This window comes from Etheostoma spectabile, chromosome 9 (genome assembly GCF_008692095.1).
Source record: "Etheostoma spectabile isolate EspeVRDwgs_2016 chromosome 9, UIUC_Espe_1.0, whole genome shotgun sequence".
NCBI lineage: Eukaryota > Metazoa > Chordata > Actinopteri > Perciformes > Percidae > Etheostoma > Etheostoma spectabile.
Window position 1 is genome coordinate 20,380,665 of NC_045741.1, and position 18,692 is coordinate 20,399,356.

An 18,692-nucleotide genomic window follows, 5' to 3' on the forward strand; every position below is an offset into this window, starting at 1 on the left:
TGTGTGTGTGTGTGTGTGTGTGTGTGTGTGTGTGTGTGTGTGTGTGTGTACACGCACGAATGTGGAAAGAACTGCCAGTTTAAGATGTTCAAAATGTGGTCAGACAGAAAGCTTGAGGTTTCAAGGAGAAGACCCATACTGACATCTAGTGGTTGTATAGGGGCAGATATTTTTTCAGTTTTTTAAAATTTGCAGGAAATAACATTGACACAGCATTTCAAAAGCTGAATTACAGACAGGAAGTCTGATATGTTTTGCCCACTGTAAGTTTTTAATAAAACCTGTAATGATGACACCTATAAATCACCCGTATTATTTGTTTAAAAAAAAAAAGGGTAAACGTGGTGCAGCACACCTGTATTCATTACCTGTGAGGGATGTTTACATTTTGAATCATTTACAACAGATTTTGTACACAGTATTCATTAAGTGAATTTGATCAAATGACCAATTTGACTCCAGTGAGCATTAATGGTATTTTTTGTTTTTTTTTGCTTGTCTTCAATCACAGAATGCTGTTTCAGCCAATTTATGTGTACAAACCTACATTTTTGGGAACTCCTAATGCAACCTTTTTCTTGTGGCCTCAGCAGTTCTGCAGGAAGGGGCGAAGTCACACACAAAAAAAAAAAGTGCCTTAATAGTTCCCCTAATTTCCACAACCCTGACAATAATATTCAGTGCAGGCATTCAGAACAGCAACTGGCCCACCATAATTAATTTCTCTAATCTCTGACCCTCAGGCATCCACATCCTCTGCTCTCACCAACCCAGTTAAGAGAGTTACCTTCTCGTGGTATGGCCCCAGTACAATCCACCCGCAGAAGGTGTAGCCAAGGTAGATCATGCCGGCACAGCAACAGAAACGCAGGACCTTGGGGAAGGCTGCTTTCATGGTTAAAATCAACACCTAGACACACGGGAAGCATGGAGACATAAAAGTAATTGGTCAACAAATCATGAAAGAACATTTGATTAGGGGTGGCTAGGGGTGGAACTAGGTTCACAGACTCACATTGTATTTCTGGAAGTATCCCAGGTACCTGATCACACCGACCCACACCAATAACGTAGATGTTCCCAGGAAGATACTGCATACATCATAACTGGTCAGACTCTACAGGAAAGGAAAACACAATTACAAAGAGCACTGAGAAAACACTGTTGGAAATCAGGCCTCAGTAATGCCCTGAAGGATTAGCAAACATTTTGTTTCACACCCCAGCCTCTGGTGCCCTGACTAGGTTGAAACAGGGTCAAAACAAGTTACACTTTAATTTAACTTAAAGCTACAAACCAGTATCAATGATTTTACTGTAACATTTGTGGTAAACTGTGACATGATCTGCATGGATTATTTTATTAGGGCTTAAAGTAAAATGTGGAACTGCAACAGAGGAACATCTTATCAACTGTTAACTCATGTGTGACATAATCTGACAATTTAGCTTTTATCTCATAACACCAATACCTTGCTGAGAACATTGTATTCAAGTTTTGTAAGTCTAAATCTAAACTTCTCTCTGCTGTAGATACATTTAGTCAATTTGCATTGTTCCTCTCTGCTACCAGATTTCAGTATCTTGTATCCTTATACAACGTAAAATTAATTAATGTTGTTCAACTGTGAAAAAATTTCACAACTGCACACCAAACAAGGGCTTTGATTTATTCTATCAAAACAGAACACATGCGCAGTAATTAGAAAGAGTCAACTAGATTTGTCATAATAAAGACCAAAAGTGAAATGTAATATTTAACACCTTTTGTTTAATAAATTGTAAATTAACAGCAAACTGTAATAACATAAACATGTTAACATTTTTTGTAAACAAGTTTTTTAGTTAACTTTAACTCCAACAGATGCTTTTATAAAAATAAATTTCATTCAAGGAGTCATCCAGTTGTTTTTGTCATTATTATTAAAGAAAAGCATCAGTTACGGGGGAGTGTATTTAAGGGAAAGGTTATGTTTCTACTTCTAGCTAAGAGTAAACACTCAACATATATGTAAAAAGGACAGCCAGTCAGGTTAAAATAAACTGGTCTTTACAGTGTAAACATTACAACCGTTATCTCCAAAGTCCACCAGACACTGAGACAGAAATCACAGGACATAAAATCAAAGGTGAAGCCTTCACATTTCTATGATCCCGATAGCCAACTGCTTAAAACCTTTGGTTTGATTCTTTTCTTTTTACCTAATCTTGTTTTATGTTTATTTGACAAATGACACACAGTAATCCAAGTCAGTTTTAGGCTGTATACAGTAACCTTCACGTTACTGTATACAGTAACCTTCACGTGAAGACAGAAGTACATGATTCAGTTTACCTTTGCTTGTATTTCCATCTTTAGTATGGATCCAATTATGGCCAAGAGGTCGCTGACGATGACCAGCACATACCAGCCGTTCAGAAACTCCTTCTGGTCATCCTCACACACTTTACGGTTGTAGTTCTCATGGGAGAATCTGGAGAATCTCTTAAAATACACCAATGCAAGTTCAGTTTGTCAAAGACCCCCAACACAGTCTCACAGGATCAATTGAGTTAATGTGAACATGTGATGTTTTTGGCATTTTAGATATTGATTTCCCATGTGTGATATTGTATTGATATACTGTACAGTGGGAGGCTGAACAGCTGACCTGGAGTAACCTGACAGCCAGCACGATGGAGCGGGTGCACAGCACGGCCGAGGTGAGGCAAACAAGAATGACGAAGCCGTCAAACACCAGAAGATAGAGTGTGTTCTTCTGAGCTGAAACAGAGACAAAGTGTGTGTGTGTGTGTGTGTGTGTGTTGTGGTGTGTGTGTGTGTGGGGGGGGGGGGGGGTGGGGTGGGGGGGGGGGGGGGGGGGGGGGGGGGGGGGGGGGGGGGGGGGGTGGGGGGGGGTTAATCTTTTAAATAACTCCCTCACACTCATTACTGATAACTACTACAAGTTTACAGGAAAACGGTCAACAGTAAAAGGAAATTGTATTTTTTGGGGTCAAATAGTTTTGTTTATACGTTTTCAGAAAAATACAGAACATGTGGTGCTTAAAAAATAATTAGAATCACCTATTTACTACTGACCTACTACATACCAGTGTCTATATTAATGGCATAACATGCATTTATTACATTACAAATTCTACACCTTTTCCTCATGAAGTTTATTCCTTTAAACTTTATTTCAATAATATGCATATGTAAATATTACAATACGCATATGCATGCTAACTTTTGTCTGCCCTCTAGAATAGCCAAATTGTACAAACACCTCTCAATCCCATGATCTGTCCTGTTTTTGCCTTTATGTATGTTTATACTTGTTTTAAATTATTTTTTCTCTCCATTAGGTTAGACAACTATACCTTACCTGTCCCAGATATCTTCCAGTCTCGACATGCACAGCTCTGAGTGTCTATGTCCAAGAAGATTTTCACCTTTCCACTGTGACACTGGTTGTCAAATATTATCTAGGGGACAAGGCCAAAGGAAAGAAGTAGTTGTATTATCATGGAATGCTGTGTGGGCAATACATTTCAACGGTTGTACAGTTTCTTTTCTGTTTCTCTCCTATCTGTGGTTTACATGCTCAAAAACATTTCAAAACATTTTAAGATTGGTTTACGGAATTGTCCGCACTACACCTCTCAATGATGGAAAGTTTTAAATTGTTCAACAGGATTTCACCTGCTTATGCACACTTCATTTTATAATGGCAATACAATATATAGAGAATATGACTGAACCATACCGTAACGTAAAATGAGTAGCAATCAGGTAACTCCCGTGAACGCACCGTCTGTAGGTTAATTCCCTTCAGCTGGAAGGTTATTTTGATGTCAACCAGCCTGAAAGCAAAATGAAGGATTTTTATGTACATTAGATCAGAAAAAGTAAATGATGTGCGTTAGCTGCAGTCATATACAGTACACTGGACTAGTATAGTAGCATGTGTATACCTGTAAAAGTCCAGGTCAAAAAATGATGAATTCTGGGATTTCCATTGGTTTGCAGTCTTTGGTTCATGTGACATACAAACTGTAATAGAGGAGATAAATGAGTGAGAAAACGAACACCGTCACTGAGATCTCTATTTGCCCAAAAGGTATGTTGTTTCTCATGATATTGATAATTTAGTAATTCAGTTTCTAACATGCTGATATCGGTAAAGAAAAAAAATAAACCGATTTACTAGCATACAGAAAAAATTTTTACAGTACATTTTTACAGTACATTTTAAAAGGTAAACTTCACTGGTAATTAAATATGTATCAATACTATGATAAAAAAAAAAATCTTAACAGCATTGTGTGTCTTGAATTCACTTTTTTTTCTGTTTTATACATGCAAATCAAAAAATGTATATTCCTTTAAAACACCTACAGACGGTGGAGAGTAACTCAAAGAAGTACTTATGTAGCGTTACGTATGTACACATCAATGTATCAATAAGTTTGATTCAATATAATTATTCTGAAATGAGCCATTTTGCATACCTTTGGTACTTTAACTTTGATGCTAATGCTTTCACTTGAGTAAAATGTTGAATGCGTGTCGACTCTTGCTTGTAACAGAGTATTTCTACACCCCAGGTTTTGCTACTTTTACTTAGTAAGTAAAATGTGTGAGTTCTTCTTCCACCATTAGAGGTGACTAATTTAGCAATTCATCATGTACTGTGACATTAAATGTGTGCAACATATTTAATATGATAGGGGTATTCTAAAGCAAATAAAAAATATTGACCATAGCACAACAATAAAGTTTCCTCTCACCGGTCTCCAGCTGGGCATCTATGTCATAGACCTCCTCTGAGGGCTTCACGCTGCCTCTCTTGTAGTGCTGTTTACAGATGACGAGAGGCAGCAGCTCGCCCTCTTCATCCTCATCGTAACCAATGGAACCAACAGACAGTCGGCCCAACTGACTGTACTATAAATATCAGAAGCCTCAGGTAAAACAAACTGTACCGGGGTGATTTACATAATGTTGGAGAGAAGCTGCAAACTGCCGTATCAAACAAAAACACAAAGCCTGGTTAACTGAATAAAATATAGCAGTTCCCTTAGCAACCACAGGACTAAAATGTAAGCTAAATGCTAATAGTTTATATCATAATGACTACTCTTCCATTAACATTAGCATCATAGTTTTGAGTGTTACTCCGGTTATGTATTTACATGGAAGATGAGAAATGTGGTTATTCTAATACCCGTCTACACTATCATAACAGTGTTCACGTTTCTGAAAAAAATTATAATTTTATATTCAAATTAATTAAGTTCAACCTAACCCTTAGAATTGAGGCTGCGTTCAAGTCATATCAGAGAAACCTCTACTGTAATGCAAACTTCTAACTTGCAGCAATCATGTCAACATCCAAAACACAGATGCCTCATGTCAGCAAGAGTTGTTCAAGATAATTAAACACATATGTAATGGGCAAAGGGTTAATACACAGAAGTTGTCAATATGCAAATCTTCCCCATCTCTTCTATCTCTCCCACATGACATGAACCCTAGATTAGAAACATTACTTTCTTTTTCAAAGCAGTGGTAAGAGCAATAGCAGGGAGTATGGGTGAGTAAGGTGGGTTCAACTTGCCTGATCCAGGACATAAAACAGACAGTCATAAACACTTTGTTGGGTGTAGGCAGCTACACTGTAGTCGTCCTCATCCACCCCACCATAGTCCTTCAGGAAAAGGTTTTTGAGGGCCATCATGTTCTCCTCCTTATAGGACACCACCAGCTGGTTGTTGAGGCCAAACAGGATAAGCTACAGAGGAAACAACGAGGAACAATTACATATATGTATTTACTAGGTGAAAGTAACTAACTACATTGATTCATAATCCATATTTTCAAAGCCAACTCATTAAAATGTTTTCTCTGAAACCAAAACTCTACTTAACCCTCATGTTGTCCACGGGTCAAATTGACGCATTTTCTTATACTAATGTTCTTTTTACCCAATTGTAAAATAACATAATTAATTCCACACAACGCTCTTTGGCAAGTACAAATCTCTTCTTTCATTAATTTTGGGGTGTCTTATTCAATTTTATAGCATTTGAAAAAACAAATTGAAGTGCTTTTGAAATAGTATTGAGTATAAGTTGACATATTCCAGTCTGTGATTATCCATCAACATACTTTCCTTTCATTTTTAGTCCAAATAATTCCTAATTTCTGCTTTTCTAACTCAAACATTAGGTAAAATTTCCTCTAAATGAGCTTTATTGACCATGAATTCCAATAAAAAAAAAAAATAATAATTGTAAAACTAAAGTTAGTAAGTTAGTGTTACGTAGTGTTGAAAACGTCAAAAAAAAGTGACAAACATTCAAAAAAGCGTCACAAGTGTTTAAAAAAGGGACAAAAACATAAGAAAAAAGGGTTGATTTTCAATTTTGACTGGAAGACAACACAAGGGTTAAATCATTATGGACTGCTATTATATTGTCCATTTTATTTAGTAATTTCCAATTTCTTCACTTACTACACAGATGTCTTCTCAGCAAGATTACGTAAGAACTTATGTCCTAGCTAGTAACTTTTATAGAAGTATCTTTATAGCTTAAGTCAAATATTGATTAATTTTCTGTTTTGTTTTTGTTAACTTTTGTCCACTACTGAAACAACAAAATCATTTTCTAGTGCAACTTCAGACCAAATAACTACCAATTCAAGCTTTATAGCAGCAAGAAGAGCAAGATTCAGAGGGGTTCACTCCTGTCATCATCTTCCATTTGAAAAGAAACAGAAACTCAGATTATGTAGGACCCTGTGTGTCAAAATGTGTCCATATAAGTCCTCAACACTTAATTCATAACCATTTACTGCAGCAGTCTACATGCCTTGGACAGATTACAGTTCCAGCTCTAGGAAGCATGTTTCTGGGTGGCTCTTCTTTCCTAATCTACATTAACATCAACCCCAACTGTACATACTTGTGTGGTGATCATGACAATTTTCAGAATCTGCACCCCAAGTTTCCAGGGTAATTGTCCTCGGGCCCGGTACTTTTCACACGGGTTCATGAAGTAATAGTTCAGGTCATCTCTCAGGTTCTCCTCTTTGATAATGTCTTGGGTTGAGACAGAGCTGAAACAAAAGTTACACAAAGTAAAAAAATAAAATAAAAAATAAAAAGTATGAAAAGGCCAGGATACAGCACTGGGGATAAAAAAAAAAAAAAACAGAAGTGAAAGCAGATATTTCATGATAATTTGAGCAATAGCCTTCTCTGACAGGAAGGACGGCATGAACTGAAATACACTGCCTGCATTCATGCTGCCTGGGTTTAAGTCCAAGGTTAGCTCAGGGAGTGCACCTTCAATGTTTTCCCAACAGTGTGTCGCCCACAAGCTCCCCTGAGTACAAAAGTTACAGTTGTGGAAAATTAATGGAGGTTTTTTTTTTTTAAGTTAGCTACTCATTATACAATTCTTTTCCGTGTTCAATGTGCCTGGTCCTCTCATTCTTCCAGGCAACATGTAAACAGGCTGTATGTTCATTCTGGCAACTAAATCCGCTGTTTTTAAATAACCTACTAATTAAATTTCAGAAACATCAATTTTATACTATTTAATACTTGTCTAAAACATGCCCCCTTACCTAACTGAATTGCTCCGGTCCAGATATCGAACCAATAATTCCATTATTGATTATCCACGTGGACACCGCACCTAATCGAGTATGTAGTTGTCAAACAGACAGACACTTACAGCAGAGAGAAGTCTGCTGTGTTTTCTGTGACACCACGCACCTTCCAGTCAGCCAATCAGGAAATGAGTTTCAGGCGGCGCAAAGGTTTCCAATCTAGGGCCCGTGAGCCACCAGGAGTCCCCGAGTGGATCGAAATGGTTCCAACGGTACAAAAAAATAAAAGATAAAACATTAAGATGCTTGTACTGTTTTTAAATTATTGTCGTGATTACATAATGATTACACTAACGTTTCTCATAAAAGTTCTAATTTTTTTTTTTTTAATGTTTCATTTATTTTAAGAATACAATTTTGGTGGGGAAAAGCTTTTATTTTGACGGCCTAAAAGGGAGTCATGTTTAAAGGGTCTAGTCTAAAAACTACTGGAATCAGCCCGTAATATCCACCATATGTTTTAATTATGACGTATAAACTCCCGCATGGGTGCTAAAACTCCAGAAAAGTACCAAGGATATGACCTCAGTGGTTGCTACAGTCCTGTCCACAATGTTAAGTAACACCACTGACACAATCCAATCAAATCTAAACAAAAACACGCCTCAGATGGGGTTTTGACTTACATCTGTTTGGGGCAACATGGAAGAGTGGATACGCAGCATCTTCATTTTTTCAGTAGAAGTGCGGCCTGTGACCTGACCTAGAGATTTAGATGTCATTGCCAAAACACGATTTGTTAAGTCACAGTGACCTTGACCATTAAAGCTTTAGTGCATAACTTTTTGATATTAAAGGCCCTATGACATTGTGGTCTTTGGGTGCTTTTATATAGGTCTAGTGGTCCCCTAATACCATGTATAAAGTCTCTTTCCCAAAATTGAGCCTTGGTGCAGAATTACAGCCACTGGAGCCAGTCCCACAACAAGATTTCCTCAGTATGTGCCATGGTACCTTTAATGTATATTCATTACATTCTAGCCATTGCCAAATGAGTTGCTACAAAGTTAATTAAGACTAATAGCTCCACAACTCTCTTTATTTCTCAGAATCGCTATGTTCAGAAAATCATGTCAAGCGACTTTCGCGCACAGAAACTTGAGTGAAGATAATTAGCTTACCTCTTAAAAGTCCATCATGTTTTTTTAATCCTCCTTGTTCTTCTTGGCCACCAGCGACCGCGTGGAGGAGTGGGCACGGTGAGCAGACAGTTTTGTTGTCATTACTTTAAATTCCTCATGGGGCGACAGAAACTACACACCATAGCTTTAACCACCCAAATCTAATCAGTTCATCCTTGGGTCCAAAGGGACATTTGTGCCAAATTTGAAAAAAATTCCCTTCAGGGGGTCCCAAGATATTGCGTTTATAAGAATGGGACCTGGTTGAGCATGCGCCCCATGTACAGAAGCTCGGCGCTCTACGCAGCGGCCCCTTGCTGCAAATCATTGCCCCTCTCTCTCCCCTTTAAAGACTCCCCCTTTCAAATAAAGTCATAAAATGCCCAAATAATTATCTTTATATAAAATAAAAAAGGAAACAGAATGGGACAGACGCATGTGCAGACAGACAACCTGAAAACATAATGCCTCGGGCCATGGCTGTCACAATCCAATCGCTTCACACTGGATACAGCAACAAATTCATTGTAACAACATTTTATTTGTAATTGATTATTACCCATTTATAAGATTTACTTCTTAAAAATGTCACACACCTGCAATGACATTTGGCCACTAAAATGAAACATGTACACATACAGATTACCATTTGGTGGTAGTAAAAATAAACTGCACAACATGGATAGAGGATTACATTGTCAAGTTGATGTAGTGAATGTTTTAGCAGCAGCTGCCTATTTACACATCCAGCAGACACACTACGCAACATTGTCCTTCATTTGGACTCATGTTTCTGTCCACCTGTTGTACATAAGTCCAATATTAACTCTCTTTTGCCATTTAGTTGGTTTTTAACATGTTTGAATTAAAATCCAATCAATTCTTCACTAACTCCTGAGATAAATATCTGACTCCTTAACCGCCAAATGCTGCTGTCTGTCTTCCGTTTGGTTCAGTAAACTTTTGGGCCTGAAAGCCAAAACCATGAGCTGAAGGATTGACTGGTGGAGCTTGAAGTATTGCTACCTAATTCAGTATTAACATTTACATTTCATTCTTTCAGAACAGGTTGCTACAAGACATTTTCATTTTTAATATACAAATATATATGAATTCCACTACAGCCACTCATGCCTTCAGTAATCCTGTCAGGTTTTACAAGCAGTTTGCCCCATCCAATAGAAAATGAGAGAATGGAGCACTCCAGCCCACCAAAATGACTTTAGAATCCCTATTTCAAGCCCTCTATATACAAAATTGCTAATAAAATAAAAACAAATATTATTGTAAAAATACAGCATCAATAAATACATTTATTTTAACCCTTTTAAATTACAAAACCCAAATGCATATTTAATTTCCAAAATGTAAAACATTCTAACTTCATTGTAATTTTGTTATCATTGCAGTGAAACTAGGAGAAGATCAGAAACACCTGATCAAGTAATCAATGATATTTTTAACAAAATCTGTTCCCTTTTCCTGATACCTATTTCATCGTGGCTGCTGTGCGGTTTATCAAACATCTGGCTCTAACTGAGGAAATACAGCAAACCGAAATCATCATGAAATAATGAGCACATTCACTAAAGTGTATTGTTGACTCTGCTCAGGGAAAGGCACATTCAGTGCACCGCAGGGCAGAAAGATAAAGTTAGTTGGCAAAACTGGGCTGCTTTCTCCACTGGGTTACCTCTCAAATGTTGTTTGTGCACATTTAAACACTGGGAGTCAGTTATTGGTGAACCACCCCAAAGTGGCATTCACCAGAGAAGGGAAAATGCAGTTGACCTGTAACTGCTTCTTCCCTTCTCTGGTCAAAATCTTTTGACTTTTTTTCTACGTTTTTGACCAGAGAAGGGGAAATGCAGAAGTTGTTGATCTCTTAACGGCTTCTCTCCTCCTCTCCGGTACTTTGAGAAGGGCAGAAGTCTTCTTTGCATCACTTTGCATCTATGCTTTCAGCTTTGACCTATGGAGAAGGTGCCTACTCCACTGATGTTGCAGATGTCTCCTGAACAGGAACTCCGACAGTTTCAATGGACGGCAGTGAGACAGAGGAGGTCCTGTCTTCTGCGGAGACCTGCAGGTCCTGTAGTGAAGGGGTTTACATCAGAGATGTTTAAAAATGAGCTTACATGCTTAAATGAAAATGTCTTGTAGCAGCAAATAGTACATTCTTAAACCAAAGTATATTATATTTAGAGATTTCAATCAATACATTAGACATTTAGTTGCATTACATTTTAGAAAGGTTAGGTTATTTGCTGCTAAAACCCTTCAAATGGCAATGAAAATTCATGAACTAAATCTACTCCTATGCAGTAAAATGCTACCTCTTTATTTGTTGCTAAGGAAGCTATAGGGCTGTGATGAATAGTTCGAAGCTTCATTAGTAATGCAAACATTAAAATTTTGCGCAAGTTTTTTGCTCGTCTATTCTGTTCAAAGTTGGTATTTCTGCACAGTTGCAAATACAGATTAGGCTACTCTAATATTATTATTATTACTATTTGGATAATTAGATTAAAGTGGGTGCTGCTTAGGATTGTTTTCAACTTGCTTTCAAACTTTTCCAATAACTCCAGAGCGTTGTTTCTGTCGTAGCATAATGTTGCTATAAGTCTAAGAGCTTGATTATTATTTTATGCCATTTTGCATTAGCCTGCTGCCTACATATTTAATACACAATTATCAGGGGTTTATTCATAAACTGTATAAACATCTCAATCATCCCCGGGCTGGCTGAGGTATACATCATAAATCACACCCTCCCCCATGTTAGCGGATGGTACGTGGACCAAACTACAACAGTTACTAGTTATTTAATTCCAAACGAAAGTGGGGTGAAACCTCATGATTGACAGCTGTGACTAACTCATGATTGGTTGAGCGGGCGTACGGCCGGGGCTTTGATACCGCGGCTCCCCTGCCCAATCACTACCGCGCAGACTCTGGTATTTTGGCTTCACTTTTGTACAGTGCGAGGAAGGAGAGACGCGTCGTCCATCTTTACACACACTACGTGGAATTTACGTTGACAAAACTGACGAGTTATATTCATTAAAGAATGGTAGGGTGACAAAGACAGACATTCAAAGCTTTATTCCAAAACCTCAATAAAAGCTTTGAAATGTAAAAAAAATAAAAATAAACTATGATTCAGTACATACCTACAAAATAATAAAATAGTATTAATCGTTCACAAATGTCACATTTATGACCATGACTAAACTCATAGGAGGGAGGAGGAAAAAAAGCTAAATTTCTGGTTACAGAGAAAAGTGATTTAATTGCTAAAACTAGTTAACTAAAGTTTGAATCAAAGATTTATTTCATGCGCTTCTGGATATCATCTAGTTCCAGTTGCCATGGCATCCTAGTTAAAATCCACTTCACACACGATTTTTGTTATTTAAGAGTTATGGCAGCAAATAAATATACATATTAAACTATAACATCCATCCGCGGGTGCATAAACACATTTACAAGCACAAGACAAGCTTTACAGCTATCAACAGAAAAATATGATCTATTTATTTAATACTCATGTGAATATTCACCATCCCATTAGTGCAACGCTGAAGCATTAAAACATGACAGTGTACCTTAAAGTTTACATCTCATTTAAGAAGCACTATTGTATGTCTAAAGTCAGGTATTATTAAAGCTGCCCTGCCACACCTATTTAATTACTTTGTGGTAATGTCTGAAGTTCTACCATGGACTCTGTAACATTTTTTGTGAAAACAATACCTTGGTTACCTTGTTTTAAGCCATTCTAGCGTGGTATAGAAAGCCTGCAGGAAGACTCAGCTCCATTTGTACCAGTTCATATTAATATTCAATGGCTAAACGTTAGCCATTGAGAGCCTGGCTATCTTGCCTGGATGAGCTTATGAATAGTAATGAGCTCAGGCAACATGACATCAGAATGACCAGCTGTTGTGATTGGCCTGTAGGGCTGTAATCAACCAAAGAAACTCTTGGTCGACCGAAGTCGTGGAATTTTCGACTAAAAATCGACTGGGGGGAGTGCAGAGGGGCGTGAAGGGATGGAAAAAAAATGCAAGATTAAATAACTGTACTGTCCTGCTGTACTTGTCCTTGTAGGCTATTTGCAGTATAATGAATCGTTTTTTACCTAATTATTTTTGCACTAAAATGCCACTCGTGTTCTGAAGACAGACTGTTACCTGTGAAACAGGGATGTTCTGAAAACACCCCCATTAGCAATTAGTGCTTCCCACCCATAGACTATGCTTCCACCTGATTAAATAACACGGCAAAAAATTGACCAATCAGAATTTTGGTCGAGCCAGAACGTATCGACCAATAAATCGACTAGACGACTGGGAGATTACAGCCCTATAGGCCTGATTTCTCCTTTTTTTCTTTTTAGTGGCTAGCGCTGACAGGAGGTAGCAGTTCATTTTCACATTCACACATATGGTTTCAAAAAATGCAAGTAAAAACTGTTTTGTGTGGCAGGGCACCTTTAAAATAAATCGTATATAGTTTAGTAAATGTATTTTAAAAATAACTCACCTGAACATCAGGCTGTGAGGGCCACCTTCCTGCTGGCTGAGGTTTGGGTGCTGCACTGTCCCTGCTGTGTTGCTTATCTTGAGAAAGCTTTTCATTCCCTTTCTGAGGTTTAGTCTTTGATGGAGATGAATCTGATTCAGTGGGTTTAGTTTTCGTTTGGGTTGAGTTAGCAGCAACACTGCTACCGCTCTCTCCTTCCACATCCTCTTGTGTCTCCTGCAGGGTTTCTGGATCTGACTCAGCGGAGGAATTCTGCTCCGCCTCGCGCCGCATAACATCTGTCTCATCCTCACTGTAGGGCGGCTCGGCAGTGCGTAGTGTCTCCACAACCACTTTGGCTGGCTCTTCCCTGGGTCTGTTAGGCCGTCTCTGACGAACCTGGTTTATTTGTAATCTGTCATCATCAACTCTGTGCCTTGGGGCATGTTGTGGTGCGTCCCCTCTTGCTAAGTGGTCACCGTCCTCGATTTCCTGGATGTGCTCCAGCGGTGGAGGAGGTGGATCCCTTCGAGGGCGCTGGAAAGGTGCAGCGATGCCATACCGGAAGGATGCCTGCACACTTCCATACATGCATACCTGTAGAGGAGTTAAATAAAAATGCAGTATAGAGAAACACTGTCCGATATTATTTATTTGCGTAGTGTGCGAGTGTAAAGAGTCCTTACCACAATGGCGATCACGATAGTGAAGAGAACTGGGATTTGCAGGGTAACTGGAAGATCTTTGAGGAGGGCTACAAGGAATTCACTGATCCCCTGTCCGACATGCTTCAGCGGCTCTGTGATTACTGTTGTGATGGTAACTGCGAATGCCTAAACAGAGAGGGACGTTTTTAGATAGATATTTAAGATATTTAAAACTGATACCAATTTTTAAATACTCAACTTTAGGACGACTCTTAATGTTGAATGTAGAAGTCGACCGATTAATCAGCCGGTTTTTGGTATTTTTTACATAATGAGCATGGAACGATTTTTATTTTTTAATTTATTTTTCATTCAGGGCAGAAGTGAAGATCCACTTTTTGTGTTCCAAGTGTTCCATTTTCTTCAGATCTAAAATAAAGAAATGTTGCTGGTTGATACTGTGTGCAGCACCACTATTGTTAAAATTGTTAATTTATTTTATTCATGAACGTTTGCAGATTTGTGTTCTCAGAAGTTTGATAAATTCTGCTAAGTGCTAGACAGGGTTAACCCCGCCCACTCTGCTGCCGATTTGATTACGCCCTGCAGCTCAGTCTGGAAACCTGAACGTTTAATTCTCCTGCTTCAATTAACAATTTTGTGGGAACCAATCACAAACTGTCTTATCTACCTGCCGGGCTATTGGCAGGTTTAACACAATGACAATAGAGAAGCGACCAAGCAGCTTCTTGTTTACATTCAACATAGAGGCGGCCACCAAAGCGCAGCCGAGCGCAGCAACCCGTTGATGCCGATGTCGCCTCTACACCCGAATTGTTGGTCACTTTAGTGAACTTAGCCAAAGAAGTGAAATGATTAGAACAGAAATGTGTTACGTTTACATGATTTTGAGTCGTTTAATAAAACAACCAGAGAAGCAATCTGGAAGGAAATGAGACGCACCATATCTTCATTGTTCTTTTATCCGCTTTCATACAGGTTACATATCAGTTACTAAGGCACTCATCAACAACATACAGTGAGGAAAATAAGTATTTGAACACCGTGCTATTTTGCAAGTTCTCCCACTTAGAAATCATGGAGGGGTCTGAAATTGTCATCGTAAGTGCATGTCCACTGTGAGAGACATAACTAAAAAAAAAATAATCCGAACATCACATGTATGATTTTTTTTAACTATTTATTTGTATGATACAGCTGCAAATAAGTATTGGAACACCTGAGAAAATCAATGTTAATATTGGTCAGTAGCCTTTGTTTGCGATTACAGAGGTCAAACGTTTCCTGTAGTTTTTCACCAGGTTTGCACACACTGCAGAAGGGATTTTGGCCCACTCCTCCACACAGATCTTCTCTAGATCAGTCAGGTTCCTGGGCTGTCGCTGAGAAACAGGGGGTGTGAGCTCCCTCCAAAGATTATCTATTGGGTTTAGGTCTGGAGACTGGCTAGGCTACGCCAGAACCTTGATATGCTTCTTACAAAGCCACTCCATGATTATCCTGGCTGTGTGCTTTGGGTTGTCGTCATGTTGGAAGACCCAGCCTCGACCCATTTTCAATGCTCTAACTGAGGGAAGGAGGTTGTTCCCCAAAATCTCGCAATACATGGCACCGGTCATCCTCTCCTTAATACAGTGCAATCGCCCTGTCCCATGAGCAGAAAAACACCCCCAAAGCATGATGCTACCACCCCCATGCTTCACAATAGGGATGGTGTTCTTGGGATGGTACTCATCATTCTTCTTCCTCCAAACACGGTTAGTGGAATTATGACCAAAAAGTTCTATTTTGGTCTCATCTGACCACATGACTTTCTCCCATGACTCCTCTGGATCATCCAAATGGTCATTGGCAAACTTAAGACGGGCCTTGACATATGCTGGTTTAAGCAGGGGAACCTTCCGAACCATGCATGATTTCAAACCATGACGTCTCTAGTGTATTCCCAACAGTAACCTTGGAAACTGTGGTCCCAGCTCTTTTCAGGTTATTGACCAGCTCCTTCTGTGTAGTTCTGGGCTGATTTCTTACCTTTCTTAGGATCATTTGGACCCCACGAGGTGAGATCTTGCATGGAGCCCCAGTCTGAGGGAGATTGACAGTCATGTTTAGCTTCTTCCATTTTCTAATGATTGCTCCAACAGAGGACCTTTTTTCACAAAGCTGCTTGGCAATTTCCCCGTAGCCCTTTCCAGCCTTGTGGAGGTGTACAATTTTGTCTCTAGTATCTTTGGACAGGTCTTTGGTCTTGGCCATGTTAGTAGTTGGATTCTTACTGATTGTATGGGGTGGACAGGTGTCTTTATGCAGCTAAGGACCTCAGGTGCATCTAATTTAGGATAATAAATGGAGTGGAGGTGGACATTTTGAAGGCAGACTAACAGGTCTTTGAGGGTCAGAATTCTAGCTGATAGACAGGTGTTTAAATACTTATTTGCAGCTGTATCATACAAATAAATAGTTCAAATATCATACATTGTGATTTCTGGAATTTGTTTTTTAGATTATGTCTCTCACAGTGGACATGCACCTACGATGACAATTTCAGACCCCTCCATGATTTCTAAGTGGGAGAACTTGCAAAGTAACAGGGTGTTCAAATACTTATTTTCCTCACTGTATATATGCCATCATAGTGACCTACATACCTTGGTTGGAGGTACCATCAGAATGGGGTTGACCAAGAGGGCTTCAAAGTATTTCTTACAAGGGTCATCTTGAAGAGTCCAGGTGCTTCTGAACCACTCTGCAAAAACACGACAAAAAACAGTAGCACTTTTGGCCAGGCGAGTTAAACAAAGTCCTGCATTACCAGTTCAAACACGCCGAGCTGGGCCTGAGATGGACTATCTCCGGAGTTGGGCAAAGGCGTGCCCAACCCAACTCCAAGGGGGTAGCGGTGACGTTAAAAAAAAAAAAAACACAATGCAACGTTTGACTGATGTGCATGGGGCAGTAGTGGTAAATGGTCCCATATATTGATCAGCAGAAAGCCTCACAAGATAGGTACGTACGTACGTACGTACGTAAATACATACATACATACATACATACATACATACATACATACATAATTAGCTCAAACCTTTTAAGCTATCACTCCAGTCAATTTTCTTCACTCCAGTACATTTTTCGTAGGCATCATCCATCTTCGCTAGGTTTCTTTGGTGCTCAGCAAAAGCAATCTGGGAAAAAAAACAGAAACCTTTAATAGTATTACAAACTTATCTAAACAAAAGCACTGAATGGCATTTAAAGCACAGCAAGGAAATTTCACCTTGTACAGATAAAACCAGTTCCAGATAATACTGACAAAGAAGCAGACAGTAAACAGTCTAGTGAACTGCATGAACCAGGACACTATTGACCACAGCTGAGTGCATATGATGGCCTCTATGACCAGAACACCCAGCCCAATCTGGAACACAAACAGACAAAAAAAAATTAGAATAAAATTTGAGAATTACAATTTTTGAATACAATTTGACCTGTACATAAGGCCAAGAAATTGTCTTTCTGCAGGAGAAATGTAGCTTGTGTTTTTTCTTATCCCAAACTTGATTATGAAATCCAGGTTTCTAGTTGTTACATGATGTTTAAGACATGAGTTTACTGGAGAAAGCCGACCCGGTTACTTGTGTGCATATACAGTGCCTTGCGAAAGTATTCGGCCCCCTTGAACTTTTTCAACCTCCATTGACACCTATTTCAGGCTTCAAACATAAAGATATAAAATTTTATTTTTTATCACACAAGTGGACACAATTGAGTGGAACAAAATCTATTGGATATTTTAACTTTTTAGCAAATAAAAAACGAAAAGTGGTGCGTGCAAAATATTGGGCCCCTTGCGTTAATACTTTGTAGAGCCACCTTTTGCTGCAATTACAGCTGCAAGTGCTTGAGGTATGTCTCTATCAGTTTTGCACACGAGAGACTGAAATTCTTGCCCATTCTTCCTTGCAAAACAGCTCGAGCTCAGTGAGGTTGGATGGAGAGCGTTTGTGAACAGCAGTTTTCAGTTCTTTCCACAGATTCTCGATTGGATTCAGGTCTGGACTTTGCTTGGCCATTTAACACCTGGAACTATTTGTAACCATTCCTTTGTAGATTTTGCTGTATGTGTTCGGGACATTGTCTTGTTGGAAGATAAATCTCCGTCCAGTTTCAGGTCTTTTGCAGACTCCAACATGTTTCATCCAGAATGGTCCTGTATTAGGCTGCATCCATTCCCTCAATTTTACCATCTTCCTGTCCCTGCTGAAGAAAAGCAGGCCCAAACCATGATGCTGCCAACACCAGTTTGACAGTGGGGATGGTGTGTTGAGGGTGATGAGCTGGTAGCTTTTACGCCAAACATATCGTTTTGCATTGTGGCCAAAAAGTTCGATTTGGTTTCATTGACCAGAGCACCTCTTCCACAGTTTGGTGTGTCTCCAGGTGGCTTGTGGCAAAATTTAGACGCGACTTTTTATGGATCTTTGAGAAATGGCTTTCTTCTTGCCACTCTCCATGAAGGCCAGATTTGTGCAGTGTATGACTGATTGTTGTCCTATGGACAGACATCTCCCACTCAGCTGTAGTTCTCTGCAGTTCACAGAGTGATCATGGGCCTCTTGGCTGCATCTCTGATCAGTCTTCTCCTTGTCTGAGCTGAAAGTTTACAGTGACGGCCAGGTCGTGGTAGATTTTCAGTGGTCTGATACTCCTTCCA

General features: G+C 39.1%; 2 protein-coding genes across 2 annotated transcripts in view; both read right to left on the reverse strand.

The window, feature by feature from the left end:
• Positions 1-7,823, reverse strand: part of mcoln2 (mucolipin TRP cation channel 2) — a 41,520-nt gene extending 33,697 nt beyond the window's left edge. The window contains exons 1-11 of the mRNA XM_032526495.1: positions 7,618-7,823; positions 6,951-7,104; positions 5,603-5,776; positions 4,773-4,929; positions 3,957-4,035; positions 3,749-3,845; positions 3,368-3,467; positions 2,651-2,763; positions 2,335-2,484; positions 1,016-1,117; positions 788-910 (exon numbers count right to left, since the gene is read on the reverse strand). Coding sequence (XP_032382386.1) covers positions 788-910; positions 1,016-1,117; positions 2,335-2,484; positions 2,651-2,763; positions 3,368-3,467; positions 3,749-3,845; positions 3,957-4,035; positions 4,773-4,929; positions 5,603-5,776; positions 6,951-7,104; positions 7,618-7,661 — 1,293 coding nt within the window. The 5' untranslated portion in view covers positions 7,662-7,823. The remainder of the gene's footprint in view (positions 1-787; positions 911-1,015; positions 1,118-2,334; positions 2,485-2,650; positions 2,764-3,367; positions 3,468-3,748; positions 3,846-3,956; positions 4,036-4,772; positions 4,930-5,602; positions 5,777-6,950; positions 7,105-7,617) is intronic.
• Positions 7,824-9,300: 1,477 nt separating this feature from the next.
• Positions 9,301-18,692, reverse strand: part of clcc1 (chloride channel CLIC-like 1) — a 26,430-nt gene continuing 17,038 nt past the window's right edge. The window contains exons 6-12 of the mRNA XM_032525878.1: positions 17,256-17,396; positions 17,064-17,163; positions 16,627-16,724; positions 13,997-14,143; positions 13,332-13,907; positions 10,712-10,875; positions 9,301-10,523 (exon numbers count right to left, since the gene is read on the reverse strand). Of these exons, the coding sequence (XP_032381769.1) occupies positions 10,771-10,875; positions 13,332-13,907; positions 13,997-14,143; positions 16,627-16,724; positions 17,064-17,163; positions 17,256-17,396 (1,167 nt within the window). The 3' untranslated portion in view covers positions 9,301-10,523; positions 10,712-10,770. The remainder of the gene's footprint in view (positions 10,524-10,711; positions 10,876-13,331; positions 13,908-13,996; positions 14,144-16,626; positions 16,725-17,063; positions 17,164-17,255; positions 17,397-18,692) is intronic.